The sequence below is a fragment of the Centroberyx gerrardi genome, chromosome 16 (assembly GCF_048128805.1).
Source record: "Centroberyx gerrardi isolate f3 chromosome 16, fCenGer3.hap1.cur.20231027, whole genome shotgun sequence".
Lineage (NCBI taxonomy): Eukaryota > Metazoa > Chordata > Actinopteri > Beryciformes > Berycidae > Centroberyx > Centroberyx gerrardi.
Genome location: NC_136012.1, coordinates 24,481,701 through 24,496,093, shown reverse-complemented (window position 1 = coordinate 24,496,093; position 14,393 = coordinate 24,481,701). Strand labels below are relative to the sequence as shown.

Below are 14,393 nucleotides of genomic sequence, written 5' to 3'. Positions count from 1 at the left end.
TGCAGGCTGTTCACGTAAAAACTCGGTCCCAAATAAATAAACCGCAGAATTATCCAGGGAAACGTTTGCTGAACCCACATGCTCTTCTGCAGCAACACCCTGCTTCACATTCACACATAGATACACATATTTAGGTCTGGGAGCTGCCCAGTGCGACCACAGGCTCCTGCTGTCGACCACCGAACCCAGGGCCCCTCCACGGTCGCTGCTGAGGGAGGGGAGAGTATTACTCATTCACCCCCCCCCCCCCACACACACACACACACACCACCGCCCCACCCCCCTCTCAAACCCGTCTGGGGATTCAAATCAGCGACACTTGAGTCACAAGCCCTCCTCTCTAACGTTTAGGCGACCACTGCAAAGATTAGATGCAGGGATGTAGAGAAAGGTAAAGCCAATTTGTGAAGTAGACTCAGTAGGCTATACATTGTGATAAGTAGCATCGCACTGATATAGGTCAGTGGTTCTCAACGTGGGGCCCGGGGACCACCGGGGGTCCTTGAGGGGGTTCCAGGGGGTCCCCAGCAAATTTATGAATTGTTAAACTTCAGCATTATTTCATTTACAAGAAGTTAACACAATTAGAGAATGTAGAAGAATGATCATAGTTTCACTGTTATCTCTCTACTTACAATACAGATAGTCATGGAATTCTGGACAAAATCATATCTAACAATAAAAATATTCTCAGATTTGGGTCAGAGAAACAAAATCTCATCAAATGGGGGTCTGTGGCCCTAATGTGGACTAAATTAAGGGTCCTTGATATGAAAAAGATTGAGAATCACTGATTACATGAACAGAGTGTCCTTTCAAGGAAGTAAAACACACTCATATATTTGTTATGTATAATATAACAAACACCGTTCTGAAAATGTCATGTTTTTTGGTTAGGTTTGGTTGGTTTGGTGGCTGTTTTGCCCCGTTGTGATCCTTGCCCAGAGTTCATGGTTCACACACCTTTTGATCCTACATTACTGATTACATATTAATGCCAAGATGTCTGACATAATTCACCAGGCCACCCAGGACTGTCTGCAGTGGAGAGAGCAGCCGGCCCTCCATGATGCCTAAATACGCCTATTAGGAGAGCAGTGGATTCAGGTTACCAGCTCTACCAGGTCCTGTGTGTTCTTCAAGGTTGACTGCCAATCTAATAGGCTTTTCCCCATTGTACAAGTACCATACTGTATCCATCCTGGGACTTCTGTGGGTACGGTACCGTCTCAGCACACTTTTCCCACTGGAACACAGAGATGTGCACGTAGGGTTCGACTGATATGGGTTTTTAAAGGCCTGTAGGACACTGATAGAAGTTGCCAAAGCCAATATTTTTATATTTATTGTCTTTAAATTTGACCATTTTCATACCAAAACATGTATAAATCTCCAGTGTCCCCAACACAGAATTGTATTCTTGTGGAAAAGCCTCTAGATCACCCTGGGACACTAAAATATATACATTTTATTGCATTATACACCATACTGGACTGTGGCAGTGTGGGTATGTTTCTGTACACTCATATGTCCCATCAGATAGAAGTGGGTTCTTTGGGACACTAAGCTGATTTGGCTTTCCCAGGCCCACACACTCTGTTAGCTGGCATACTAATGAAGCTCTTAGCGCAAGTTCAAGCAGGAAGACAATCCCTTTCACTTTCTTGCACTCTCTCTCTCTCTCTCTGCACACCGGGTCTCTGGCTCACAATTACTGTCATCCAATGAACACTCTTCTTTTCTGCTCAGGCTTTCTGTCAGCCAATGATCTTGCTCGGCGGGCGGTTTTTAAACTTGCCTACCTGGAACGTCTCCTTGCTGTCAGTTCAGTGTGTGCGCCACTTCGCCCCTCCACTACCAGTGTCCAGGCCCTGTCTAGTATTTTCATTCAGGGTTTTATAGGGTTTTTATCCCCTATAGATTATTCCCTCAACACCAAAGCTCCTGTCTTATATTGTAACAAACATCTGTCTTTTGTGTGTCACCTTTTGTGTCTTCCCTAATTGAATTAAAGTTCATGACCCATACAAGGCTACTTATGATCAATATTCTCAACATATAATTAATAGATGTAACACTGATGTGAATATATTGGTTTATGAGATGTAGCCTTTGTGTGCAAAAATAAAGACAACTCAAATATGATACGTTACACACACAGACTACTGAGCAAGAGGTATGTGCAATCAGCTTACAATTTACATTAAAGCTCTAAATTTACCAATTGCTAATGGCATCTTCTTTTGTGCAACTGCTGTACATATACATTAAACACAGCCTAACTAATTAGCTGACTAAGTGCATAATAAATGAATGAATATTTGTTTGTGATGTTAAATAAATGTCAGCAGATGCCAAAGACTGCAAACCCATAGATTGACTTGTGTGCTTGCAGTGCCCTCTATTGCCATGAGATGAGAATAACAAGTGGTTAGACCTAAACCTAATCCTAAACCTGCTCTACTTCCTTATTTTGAAAATGAAATGTACCATAGGACCAGATCAAATAAAGGCGGAAAAGAGAGTCTTTTTTACGTCAAAAACAGCCTTTATGGATTCATGACAATTAAGGAAAGCAGACAAAAACAGGTAATAAAAGTAAATAACCAAAAACGGGCAATTAAGGCAATTTCCATGGAGGTTATTTTAAGCTGTGTTTTCAGGGTTTTGATTATGGTGAGGACTGTCATTGTGTTTTCACACCCACTAATAATAAAGCGGTCTGTTTTGGAGTTAAGAATTTAAATTGAAGATTCAGATTGATCAGCTCTGCCTGGTGTGCTGAACTTGACTTTCGTCTCGATCTGAATCAAACCCCCCCATAAGCTTATAGGCCTGACAGGTAGTTCCCAAACTTTTTCATGTCAAGGAAAGCTTGGAAATTTTAAACCATGGACCACAATTACATGAGATTTGTCCTTTTTAGAAGATTGTTGTTAGATATGACGTTATACAGAACTGCATTAACTGTCTATGCCATAGGTAGGGAGGCAACAGAGTAGCCTAACCTATGAGTAAAACAGTCTTACTTGTGTCATACTTGTACATTCTCTGTGTGAAATAGCCTAACAGTGAAATGAAACTGCCCCTCATTTTGCCTGGGAACCCCTTGAAGGACCACTGGTGGTCCCTGGACCCCAGTTTGGGAACCACTTATCCATAACATTTTGCTCTTACGTGCAAGCAGTTCATTTTTATTAAGTTGTAATTGTTAATTTAACTCATTTCAGTTCAATACAATGTACATGTTACAGTACAACAGTAACAATATCAAGAAATAACATTAAATACATACATGCAGTGTTCGCAGCTATATACATTTGAAAAAAACTAAGGAGTTTGAGGGTTTTGTCAGCGTATTATTCGTGTGTCATAAGTGTTTATAATGTAGCAGTTGTCAGTTTATTATCCGCCTCCTGCTCAACTGCTGAAAATGCTACTTCCGGATTACCCGGAAGTAAGCAGAATTCCCAAAGATGGCGGAGCAAGGTCCGATGGCCATAGCGATGCGGCTACGAAATCAGCTACAGTCCGTCTACAAACTCGATCCGCTGCGGAACGAGGTGAGCGGCCGTTTTATTCGAGATTGTCCGCATTTGGTGGGGGCAAACGGGAGCGAAACGGGAGTAGAAACGAGTTAAAAGCGCTCGGTAACGGGAGATCCTTCTCGTCTCCGCGGCGGACGACTGATGGAGAGAGAGAGAGCGAGCGCTGTGAAACAAGCCGTGTTTGCGCATGCGTGTAAGCAGGGAGTCCACCCGTGTTGTTCTTTGAGAAGACTCGAACTGAGCGATCCAGCGTGCGAAAATCCTAGCAACTAAACTGCTTATTCCGCTCATTTCACGCTACAAATGATCCATATTCATCAATTTAACCGAAAGTTCACGTATAGTTGAAACGGAGCCGTTAAGCAAGCGAACTGAGACAGTACAGCTGCTGCGCTACCTTGGTTTCTCGGCGTGTTGTCCAGTGAAGTAACGTTAGGTTAGCGTGCGCTGTTGCCGCAATTAAGTCTGTTTCACCGGACTGCTGTGTGTTGCGTGTTGCAGTAAGACACACTTAAATCAGTTTTTTATGCCGTTAAAACTGCTATCTGTTACTGTGTAGTTACTACTGTCTCCAGCAGCCCGAAGACAGGACTTGGTCCCGCCCCCATCGATCTGTATCATACCTACGTCTCCATTCAACCATCTTACCACAATTTGATGCCGTATTGATACCGGTGGCGAAATTCTCCTGTCTTCATCTCCCTCCACAGAGAGGTCAGAGGTCAGGGTCAGCCCCCCTGGAGCTGCTGGGGGTTCAGTATCTTGCTCAGGGGCACTTTGGCAGGGCAGGTGTTTGCCGACACAGGCTTGAGGGTGGTGTACTAACTATGGCACCCTGACCCTCTGCATTATGAAAAAGCTGATTCTGAGAGCACCCTCTGATAATTATCCTCAATATTGGAGTCAATGGGAAATAAGTACAGAGAAAAGGCTGCACAATTTGTGTGTCTCAAATCTTGAATCTCTGAAACAGGGGCAAAGCTAGACTGATATTTCAGACTTGTTGACCAACTATGCAAGACATACACCATAGTGTTTTACAGCCAAGCATTGCTGCAGCTGATCCTGAAAATAATATTTCATTGGTTTGGGGATGTTTATTGGTGTCAAACATCTAGCAGTCATCATCACACAATGCATTTTTTAAATGACAAACTAGCCATGGCAACTTTATGAAATGCAAATAATCTGTCAAGACCCTAAAACTGGAGGGGTCACACACAAAACTGGCTGTATTTCGTCAACTGTTTATCTAGTGAGCTTGAAAGTACCCACAGCAGACAGTTCTTAACTTCCCATTCAAAGTAGCGAGAGAAGAATCCACCTGTCCACGTGCCACTGTCCAAATACTGGTGGAGCTCACTGTTTATGGTTTGACTAACTCGTTTTATTGTGAAACTGTTGATCCCCGAAGAAGGAGAAATGTATCTTTTTGCTTACCCTCCTCCACAGGGAGGTCAGAGGTCAGGGTCAGCGTCAGCTACAGAGCAGCGTCCGTGGAGCCGGTAGGGATTCAATGTCTTGTTCAAGGACCCTTCAGCAGTGTGGATACTCGCTGTCACAGCAGCATTTAGCAACTTTCGAGAGTCAAATGTCGAGATCAGTATGCATATTAATAATAGTAGAAGAAACAGGAGCTCTTCATCCGCCATTTTCCGACTGTCATGTCATGTGTGAATACATTCTACACAGAAAGTTTGCAGATCGTATTAACAATATGAATAGGGGAAACCACTAGCACTGCCGGAAAAGATAAAACGGCAGTAACTAAGAGTAACTAACCTCACACCCGGGAAGCTCCCAGGTGTGAATGTATCTAACTGCATGACTGTGAAGCTGGTTATTGCAGAAAAAGTGTTTTACAGTAAAAGCCCACAACTTGTTCATGTTTGCAGGAGGAGGTCAAGTTGAAGATCAAGGACCTGAACGAGCACATCGTCTGCTACCTTTGTGCGGGATACTTCATAGATGCCACAACTATTACAGAGTGTTTGCACACCTGTGAGTGTTAACAGCACCTGTCATGTACAATTTAACTTTTTTAGTAATATGTTATGTGTAGGTCTGTGTTTTTCTGCCATTTTGTTAGCTTAGCAATGTTCAGCTGGATGTTGGCTTCAGACTAATGAGAATTGTCTGTCTTTCTGCCCCTTGTACAGTCTGCAAAAGCTGTATTGTGAAATACTTGCAAACGAGCAAGTATTGTCCAATGTGCAACATCAAAATCCACGAAACTCAGCCTTTACTCAACCTCAAACTGGATCGAGTGATGCAAGACATCGTCTACAAACTTGTGCCAGGACTGCAAGAAAGTAAGTTAAAGTTTGAGTTCTCTACATCAGTGTTATGATGAACAGATATAGCCTTGTCCTGGACCTAAAAGCTTGAGCTGTAGCAAACGAATGTGAATGAGTGGTGGGGACTAACGGTCGCCATAGCAGCCAATATTAGTGGTTGAATGCTTGTAAATTACTTTGAGTAATTAAAGATAAATTGAAAATGTTTTACCAAAATGAAATATTGCTTTAACAGCAATATAATCTCATTTTAGACTGTATTAAATGTTATAAACAACAGCATGTTTTTGAAATATTTAAACATTAGCCAAATAAAATCCATATTTATTTTCTAACAGGTGAAGACAAAAGAATAAAGGAGTTTTATCAGTCACGCGGGCTAGAGAGAGTCATCCAACCCACTGGAGACGGTACGTTTTGGGAAATTACCAGTGTCTCTGAATATTGATTTATTCTGAGATTAAAGTGTTAATCTGTCAGATTGTTGTTTTTGTTTTTAATTTGTACTTTCATTTTGAAATTTTAAACTTTATTTTTCTGCTCACTAGATGCTATGCCCGATTCGACAGGCTTACCGTACACTAGCTTCGACCATTCGAAAGCTCACTTCTACAGATACGACGAGCAGGTGTCGCTTTGTCTAGAAAGACAAAGGTAAGCTTACTTCTGTTGCTTGTGGAAGCATCTGAAAGTGATGTATGCATGTATTTTTATTTATTTATTTATTTATTTATTGAAGCCGTTCTCAAATGCTAAAATTTGAATTCAGAAACCAGCTTACTACAAAACGGCTACTACAATACTTATGATTTAAGATTGACCTCCTGGTGAATCTGTCAGAATTAAACCTCTCTAAAATCACATACATATTTTTTCAATGCTGTTTGTTCCGTTTTGTCCATTCAGTTCATCCCTTGCTGGAAAAGATAAGACGAAACTTACTCTTCAGGTAAGCCATACAAACCAATAAACTCTCCTAGATGGGTTTTGTTGCATTCTATTTCAGTAACAGTCTGTTTCAGTGCACAGTGAAATTGTTGAGCTGGTTATGGACAGTTTCAAAGCGACATGGCCCACAAGTTTGCGCAACCGTGAAAACATGTCTCCAGGGGCTCATTTTGAAGCCTTAATAAGTATTTTTCTACCCTTAACTGCTAAGCAAATACATGGCAAAATGGCATCTGCAGCAACAGCAGAAAACAGCATTTAGAGGTGGTTACTCTGACCACTGATTGAGCGTAGATGTGTAGAGAGGCAGGGATAACTGGGACGAGTACGCCAGCGAGGCACACTCTCATCTCCCACTCTTTGTTTCCCATCCAAACCACGCGTTTCTAGATAATGGGCGAACTGGGAGTGTCTAAGAAAGTGTCTCTGTGTTTTCAAACATCTTAAAGATGGAGACCCAAGACTCAGTGTCACTTTTTGTTTATTAGCACTGACCTCTACGACTTGAGAGGTCAACAAACGAAACAGAAAAACCCACCCGAAAACCTTTCAGAGCCTCGTATTTCTATCAAACGCAGTAAAATAGTAGTTGCATATAATTCATAGCCTTTGTTTTAAATTGCTTTGAGTACCAGATAATTCAAACAATGCCAGCTAAGTTGTCAATCTTGAAGCTGGCATTCAAATACTTTCCCTGTGAATGTCTGAACTTCCGGCACTCTCTGGAACATAAGAAGGCTAAAACAATCCAAAAAACCATGTTAAATACAAATTGACCCTTTGTCAAAATTTGATCTGAGCATAACTAAAGCGCTAACGATGATGCTGATGCACCTAAGTTCACATTTTCTTGTGTGATTCACACTCACTGTTGTGTGGCATCATGAGTGTCTTATATTCCCTTCCTTGTAGTATTTCCTGATGCCTGCTCATTCAAATTTGCATCCTGGCAATTTAAGTGCGCAGGTGTCCAAAAAATTGCACACTAAACCGTTTCAAACCCAGTAAACTGAAAAAATGCAATTCCCTCGTGTGGCAGGAACTTTTTGACAGGCCCATTTATTAAGGGAAAGAACAGTGTAACGAGCAAAGTGGGATTGAATACTGCCCAGGTCAGACAGAGTTAGGAGCTGGAACAAAGACCATTGAGGGGAAAATTTACCGAAGCGCACAGTATGTGTAAAAATCTACTGTGCTTATCAAACACTACCCCACCAGGATCGTTACACCTACTGCAATGACTTGGGTCGACCAGCAGAGGGCACTCTTCCACTGTAAATGTGTAGGAGACGCTCTTCTAGTGCTGATAGATTCTCATCTAGTTGTGATTCAGCTAGAGATTTCAAATTTCCCTTAAGTATAAAGAAGTTTTCTCTATCACAGCTTGTGGGGATTTTTCAAGATGTCACTCCCCAAGTTTGACCTCCAGTGAAAAGTGAAGTTTGATTGGGAGACAAGATCTTGTGCTTCTACTTACTTGAGCCAGACACGGATCATCTAAAAGACCGGGATCTTGTGCTGTTGGGCTTGTTATGTTATCTAATGAGGAGGACATATGAAGCTTGTACATAGTCATGGAGGTGGATAGGAATCAGGAGTTTTGGCTTTAGTAGTCTGGTTACTGCTGCAAATCATGGGACATTATCATCCTTTTGACCACTGCATAAAGTTAATATGTAATGTAATGTTGTATACAATGTAAGCTTATGTAATGCTAACACGCATAACAGCTACTCTGAGCTTGATATGCTGTTGCATTTCTTTTTTAACTACCGCATGAACTAATAAAATACAAGGATGGCATTCACCGCCTGCCTAATTAAAAAGAAAGGTGGATCAGCTTGCTAAAAAAGCATGCCGTGTTCTCACAACGTTATGGGTTTGATTCCGACTCTTAACCTCTGTTGCATGTCATTCCCTCTCTCTCTCCTGTAAGACCCATCACTCTCCACTGTTTACTGGAGCAGAAACTCTTTGAAAAGCATCTTAAAGAGACTGTCCTACCTTGAGATGAGAGGGGGGAAAGAAAGGCGGTGCTGTGGGTGTTGAATATGTTTGAACTCGGCAGAGACAACAGTAGCCTGGGATTTTATTTACCTTACAGTTTCCATTTGTAATTGCGGTATATTCCCCTGTTGAAACATTGTGACCCCATTACTGGCATCCTGTTTTGATTCATTGGAAAGATTGACTAAGCTTCTGTTACAAGAACAGCATGTTGCAGTGTGTGACAGTGAATCCACGTAGGGAGCATGTTTGAGTCTGTAAAAGGTTTGTTTACTCTGATAGTACGTGCAAACGTGGAAGAAATACAGACCTGTGTTGTCAGTTATGATGGGCTGTGAAAGTAGAAAGATGCTCATTATCCACGTCTAAGTCAAACTCTTCAAAAACCTGTGAATGTGTCTAAAACTTCTGTGGTCAAAACAGTTCTGGGTTGATACTTTAATAATAGAAAGGCCAGTGGATGTTGGGGGGAGCAGAAAGTGGGTTTTGGAAAAGTCATGGGGGGACATTTTGAAAGCTGAGATATTTCAATGATAAAATTCTAAACAACAGTCAGTAGAAAGCGGCTTGGACTTTCTACTGTTAACTAAAATGATGAGGCACTTGTTAGACAGGCTTTTGTCTTCTCTGCACATCCAAACCAAAATAAACTTGAATATTGTATACAATCGATAAGAAAACTATCATAAAATATTTTGTATGTCTATGTTCAAAGTGTCTGTTATCAACACTAAAACCTATAATAAATTTGCTAACAGGATACAGCAATATTATGGGTACATTGTGCATGTTGTAGTTGTTTGCACAAACTTAAATATCCTACAGTTACTTATTTGACAGGGCATTTGAGATAAGCGTTTATTTGCTAAAATAAGACGCTCTCCCGGGCAACTGTAAGAAACGCTAATATATGAGACCAGGGTTTATTATGGAGATAATACCTGGGAGGGTATGATTTACTGTGATTATGGTTATGATGGTGATGCCGACTTTTATACGACGGTTCATGTACATGCACAGAGTAACACAGCTTTTGGCCATACTCCGGTTATTAAGATCTTGCTCAGGTTAAACTGTTTACATGAACCCTGCTTTTATGTCTCCCAATAAATGAACAGAATATTCCTGTCTACCTGTGGTGTCCAGTCCACAGATAGAACAGTCCGCCAGCAAAAAATATGAAAAGTTACGGCTACCCTCTTTGACTGAGCAATGAGTTACTTCCAATACAGGGTAAAGAAATTATGATCCCTGTAGTACTATTTATAGTAAATATTCCTCGCCGCCATTTTTTGTTGAAATCAAAATGTCCCCATAATGCTGTGCAAGTCTGAGTTTGCAGAGACAGTGAAAAGCAAAAGTAAAAGGAGTACAATGTTTCCATGCCACAGTAACCCATTTAACATTGGAGCAAGCCAAGCATCTTAACCAGGTTTGAGGTTAACCGGGTTATTCTAACTGAGTTATGACATTTGCATGCATCAACCAAAAAAACAGGGTACTTAAGTTTCTCCACATGCCTAAGAAAGGAGAAAACAAGAAATATCGCTAACTAGCTCCCTGGTAGGCCACAAGAGTTGGATCAGCAAACACAAACTTACAGCTAGTCATGCTTAATGACAATTGTCTGCATTGCTAGAACATGTCTTTTGACCAATCAGATTGCTTGGCTTAAGTTTTACATGTTGTTGCCTCGTCTCGTCTCTGCAGCAGAAGTTTGTTCGCTGTTCTGTGCGAGCGGAGGTGAGACACCTGCGGAAAGTGCTGTGTCATCGGCTAAACGTGGAGAAACACCAGGTCAGTCACTTACCCTCTCTGTTTATATGAGAGTAGTACTTACACATATGTTAATATCCCATTGGCCCATGCCAACGAGCACAGATTTGTGTTTTTGTGTGTAAAATGGCCATTGAGTTGTGTAATTCCACTCCCCTCAAAAGAAAAGATGCACATATCTTCATTGTATTGATTTTGGAAGAAAGTTAAGCACCAAAGCTAAAAATGTTTGCACTCATGGTACTCTTGCTTCTTGTACACACTGCGAGCGACTTGGTTGATGGGTCGCTGTACTCTGATCTGGTTGTGGGCGGGGCCAGATGCTCCGATTACTTCTCTGTAGCAGTCTGCAGCTACAAAAGAAAAAGAAGCAAATCGTGTATTTATTGCTGCTCTGGTATCGCCTTTCGTAAAGCTCCAAATTTTTGATGAGTTAATGAAGCTAGCAAGTGCTAATTGGGTAGCACGAATAAAAAATATAAAAAACTCAATAAAATGACTTCAGAGCTTACGATCGACCCCAACGATGGGTGCAACCGTTTTCCAAGCATCGATTTAGAGACGTTTATTCCTGTAGTCTTTCAAAGTAAACCTGTAGAGAACTGAGAAGCTTTGAAAGACTGGAATCAATGTCTCATCTGTTTTGCACTTGTTAGGTGGAACTGTTGTTCATGAAACAAAATCGCATCGGTAGGGATACGAGGAAGTGCAGAAATCCGATTGGCTGATGACTGAAAAGTTCAGCCATGGCCAAATTTTCTCAGCCGACCAGCTTGTTGACCGTCCACACGTTGGCTGAGTTTCAACGGTTGCTTCACTTTGTAAGAAATGAACAGATTTCCGGTGACTTGTTGATCATGTTGCTCGCTGTGTGTGAGCACAGCTAAGATGTTTTGGATTAAAGCTTCCCCCACATGACATATGTATGTTGTGATAATTGTGGTTAAACCTCATCCTCAACGTCATTAAATATATTTTATATCAGAGTCCCTGATGCATACTTTGACACCGGACCAAAACTTTGACCACTAATGTCACCAAGACAAATTCCCGTACATTTTGTTTTTGGCGGACAAAGTGTTTCTGATTTCTTGTACTAACAGTAAACAGTAAAAACAATAACCGGTTGTCGTGTCGGATTGCCCTTCACATCTCTTTGTGTGGTCTCTGTCGATCCCTATAGGTCCAGATGTTGTTCAATAATGAGTCTCTGCCCGATCACATGACCATGAAGCGGTTATGGCTCTCGTACTGGTTTGGCAAGGTACGGTACAGCCACTCTCAAGTGGCGCCAACAGATTTCATACATTCCTTCACACTTGAAGGGCTTTTCTTTTGTTCTCCAGGTCATTTGGGAAAAATCAGGAGAAAGTTCACTGTAGATGTTGTGTAAAGAGAAATTCTCAGTCGTAACTTGGAAGAAAAGCCAATTCATTGTATTCTACTGTTGTACTCATCGTTAAGTCGCTTTGGACAAGAGCTAAATGCCTTTAGTATATATGGAAGATGGAAAAACAATGATGGAATGAAAAAATAATTAACTTTTATTAATTGACCAGTATACAAGATGTTAATCATGCAGTGAAGTTATCTAAATTTAAATGTTTAAATGTCAAGTATAATTTGTATTTTTTGTCCCCCAGGCTCAACCGTTAGTCCTTCACTACACCATCAAAGACAAAAGGACAAGATAGGACACGTCTTCAGTCCATGGACGGCTGTACATATTTTGTACAATATATATTCTATTTTAATAGTGTTTGTGTACATATACTTATTTTCCTTGTTTTGTATTTTTGAGAATAAATTTGAAATGGGAAAAATAATATTGTGCTTTGTATTTAAATGTTCAGGATATGCTTTTGTCAACATAAAAATGTGAAAAGGAAGGAGAGAACAAGACGACGAATCATATTTGAAATGTACAAACACCTAGATGGCAAATAAGTTTGAATTCTACATATTGTAAGTTATGTATAACATGACAGACAAATGGCGGATGGTAGTGATGATCCCTTCTTGTACATCGTTCCTGAGGTTCATAACAATTTATCTTGGTTTCTTATACTCCAAATTGGTATTCAATGCGGTTTTATTTCATCATAACTTCATTTTTAATGCCTCAATAGTTTCCCGTCTACTTTGGAATTAATTTTATGTAGCCTAGGTCTTACATCAACAGCCTCCCAAATAATTAGGAGTTAATTGTTTGTTTTTAGTATAAACATTAATATATTTTTGGGTATGAATATGTAAAGGAGCGTGATTGATGCAATCAGTTATCCATGTAAGTAGACGTTCGATGCAGTGACTCGCTCTGCAAAACCACACAAGTAAAGCTTGTGTTCGGTGTATTTATGTTAATTTTTGGGCAAAACCAGTTAAGTACTGAGGATAAATCTATCCAAAATGTTTTTATTACTCAGGTATATACTCCCAAGTCGCCTGTTTGCCTAAATTGGATATTAAATTTGTCAAAGGTTATCATATTTTATATTTTTATAAATCTTTCTTAAGGTTTCTGCCTTTGAAAACAAAAAGCAAAATGTTTTTTTTTTTAAGTTCCATGCATTTATATATGCTAAGGAATGTAATAAGTCACCTTTTGATTTAATGTGTTTAGTGAAAAGATCATGAAACTCATCTGTTAGAATCTGAAGTTATCTTGCAACTTGATCTCAAAGTCTTACGATTACAACTTGAAATTTAAAATTCCATTAACTAGTTTTGACTTGAACATGATATCTATAGCTTTGTTTTAACTAAAGAGCTTTGTCACTCCAGTGCCAATCCTGATATTATTGAGAGCAGCATTTTATATCTGTTGACCTTTCTCAGGCCAACTTGAACTCCAACATGTTCTCACAACAACGGTCGTACAAATATAAACAAAAGCCTGCTTATAGGCTGCGTTAGTTAAAACATTTGAGTTAGTGTCTTTTTATTTTGCTCTGTCTGTTGTCTGAACCTGGAAAGCTGTTGTGGAACTCTTTTTTTCTCCAAATTTCTCGAGTTAAGCAGCATAGTTTTCATCACAGGATGTAAAAGCAACTAGACTAACCAGCATTCCAATTAATATTTAAAATTTTCATGTGTGATAAGACTTCGTTGCAAATTTTAGATTGTGGTGAAAGTCCTGCATTAAGAGTTTAGTCAGTGGCGTACTGTAAAATCCTCATTATACATTCTTGACATGGATTGCAACTTTGAACTCAATTCAAGAAATGTGCAAAAAAAACTTTTGGTGTCCATCCAGACCAAGAGACTTCTTTGTCTTAGAAGCATTTAACAGACAAAATGTGGATCAGCCAGTTCTTCAAATAACCGACTCCATTCTGCCACCCAGATCGGCACTAGGTGGCACACTTGACCCTTTTCAGGCATATGGGGGAAAGAGACAAGCTCTGATGTGTGTGATCTTGTCCAAAGTGGAAAGACAGACTCTGATAACCTGACACTGGCTGATAATTTACAAGGCTTGTATGTTATTCATTATTTAGTCTTTCTAAGAAGGCCTGTATAGCCTGTGCTGCAGCAGCAGCCAGAACATTTCACACTTCCCTTTACAATAGCCTTACTTATTAACCTATGGAAAAATACTGTAAGTACACCGTAATACAGTACATGTACTTAATGAAATTATGATAAAATTGGGATAATTTTGTGTAGATTAAGCAACTGGTTGCACTAACACAATGCTAACACTATTAATGTGTATTTATGATGCTGTCATACGACGGCAAACAGCAGTAGAGGCTTTTTATGCGTCGTAAAGGTCAAATGTTAGAACTACAGTTTAGATTTCATATCAACAGAG

At 40.2% G+C, this 14,393-nt stretch overlaps 2 protein-coding genes across 4 annotated transcripts in view; both read left to right on the top strand.

The window, feature by feature from the left end:
* The window catches only part of npm1b (nucleophosmin 1b), a 210,671-nt gene that overhangs the window by 97,701 nt on the left and 98,577 nt on the right, over nt 1-14,393 (top strand). The window lies entirely within an intron of this gene.
* pcgf1 (polycomb group ring finger 1) lies at nt 2,475-12,402 on the top strand. Of its 3 annotated transcripts, none has more exons than XM_078289220.1 (9): nt 2,475-2,589; nt 5,444-5,549; nt 5,708-5,860; nt 6,184-6,255; nt 6,394-6,499; nt 6,752-6,794; nt 10,514-10,597; nt 11,760-11,840; nt 12,220-12,402. In XM_078289220.1, the coding sequence occupies exons 1-9, from the start codon at nt 2,485-2,487 to the stop codon at nt 12,268-12,270; spliced, it is 801 nt and encodes a 266-aa protein (XP_078145346.1). In that variant the 5' UTR covers nt 2,475-2,484; the 3' UTR covers nt 12,271-12,402. The 3 variants fall into 3 exon arrangements, with proteins under 3 accessions (XP_078145346.1, XP_078145345.1, XP_071772314.1); XM_078289219.1 differs by having other exon boundaries at nt 10,511-10,597; XM_071916213.2 differs by lacking the exon at nt 2,475-2,589 and adding an exon at nt 3,477-3,563 and having other exon boundaries at nt 10,511-10,597.

What these genes read in the sequence shown, in the direction of transcription:
- pcgf1 (XM_078289219.1), top strand. Translation starts at nt 2,485, where the DNA reads ATGTACCATAGGACCAGATCAAATAAAGGCGGAAAAGAGAGTCTTTTT. An exon ending in AGGAAAGCAGACAAAAACAG is followed by an intron (nt 2,590 to 5,443) that starts GTAATAAAAGTA and finishes TCATGTTTGCAG; the next exon opens with GAGGAGGTCAAGTTGAAGAT. An exon ending in TGTGCCAGGACTGCAAGAAA is followed by an intron (nt 5,861 to 6,183) that starts GTAAGTTAAAGT and finishes ATTTTCTAACAG; the next exon opens with GTGAAGACAAAAGAATAAAG.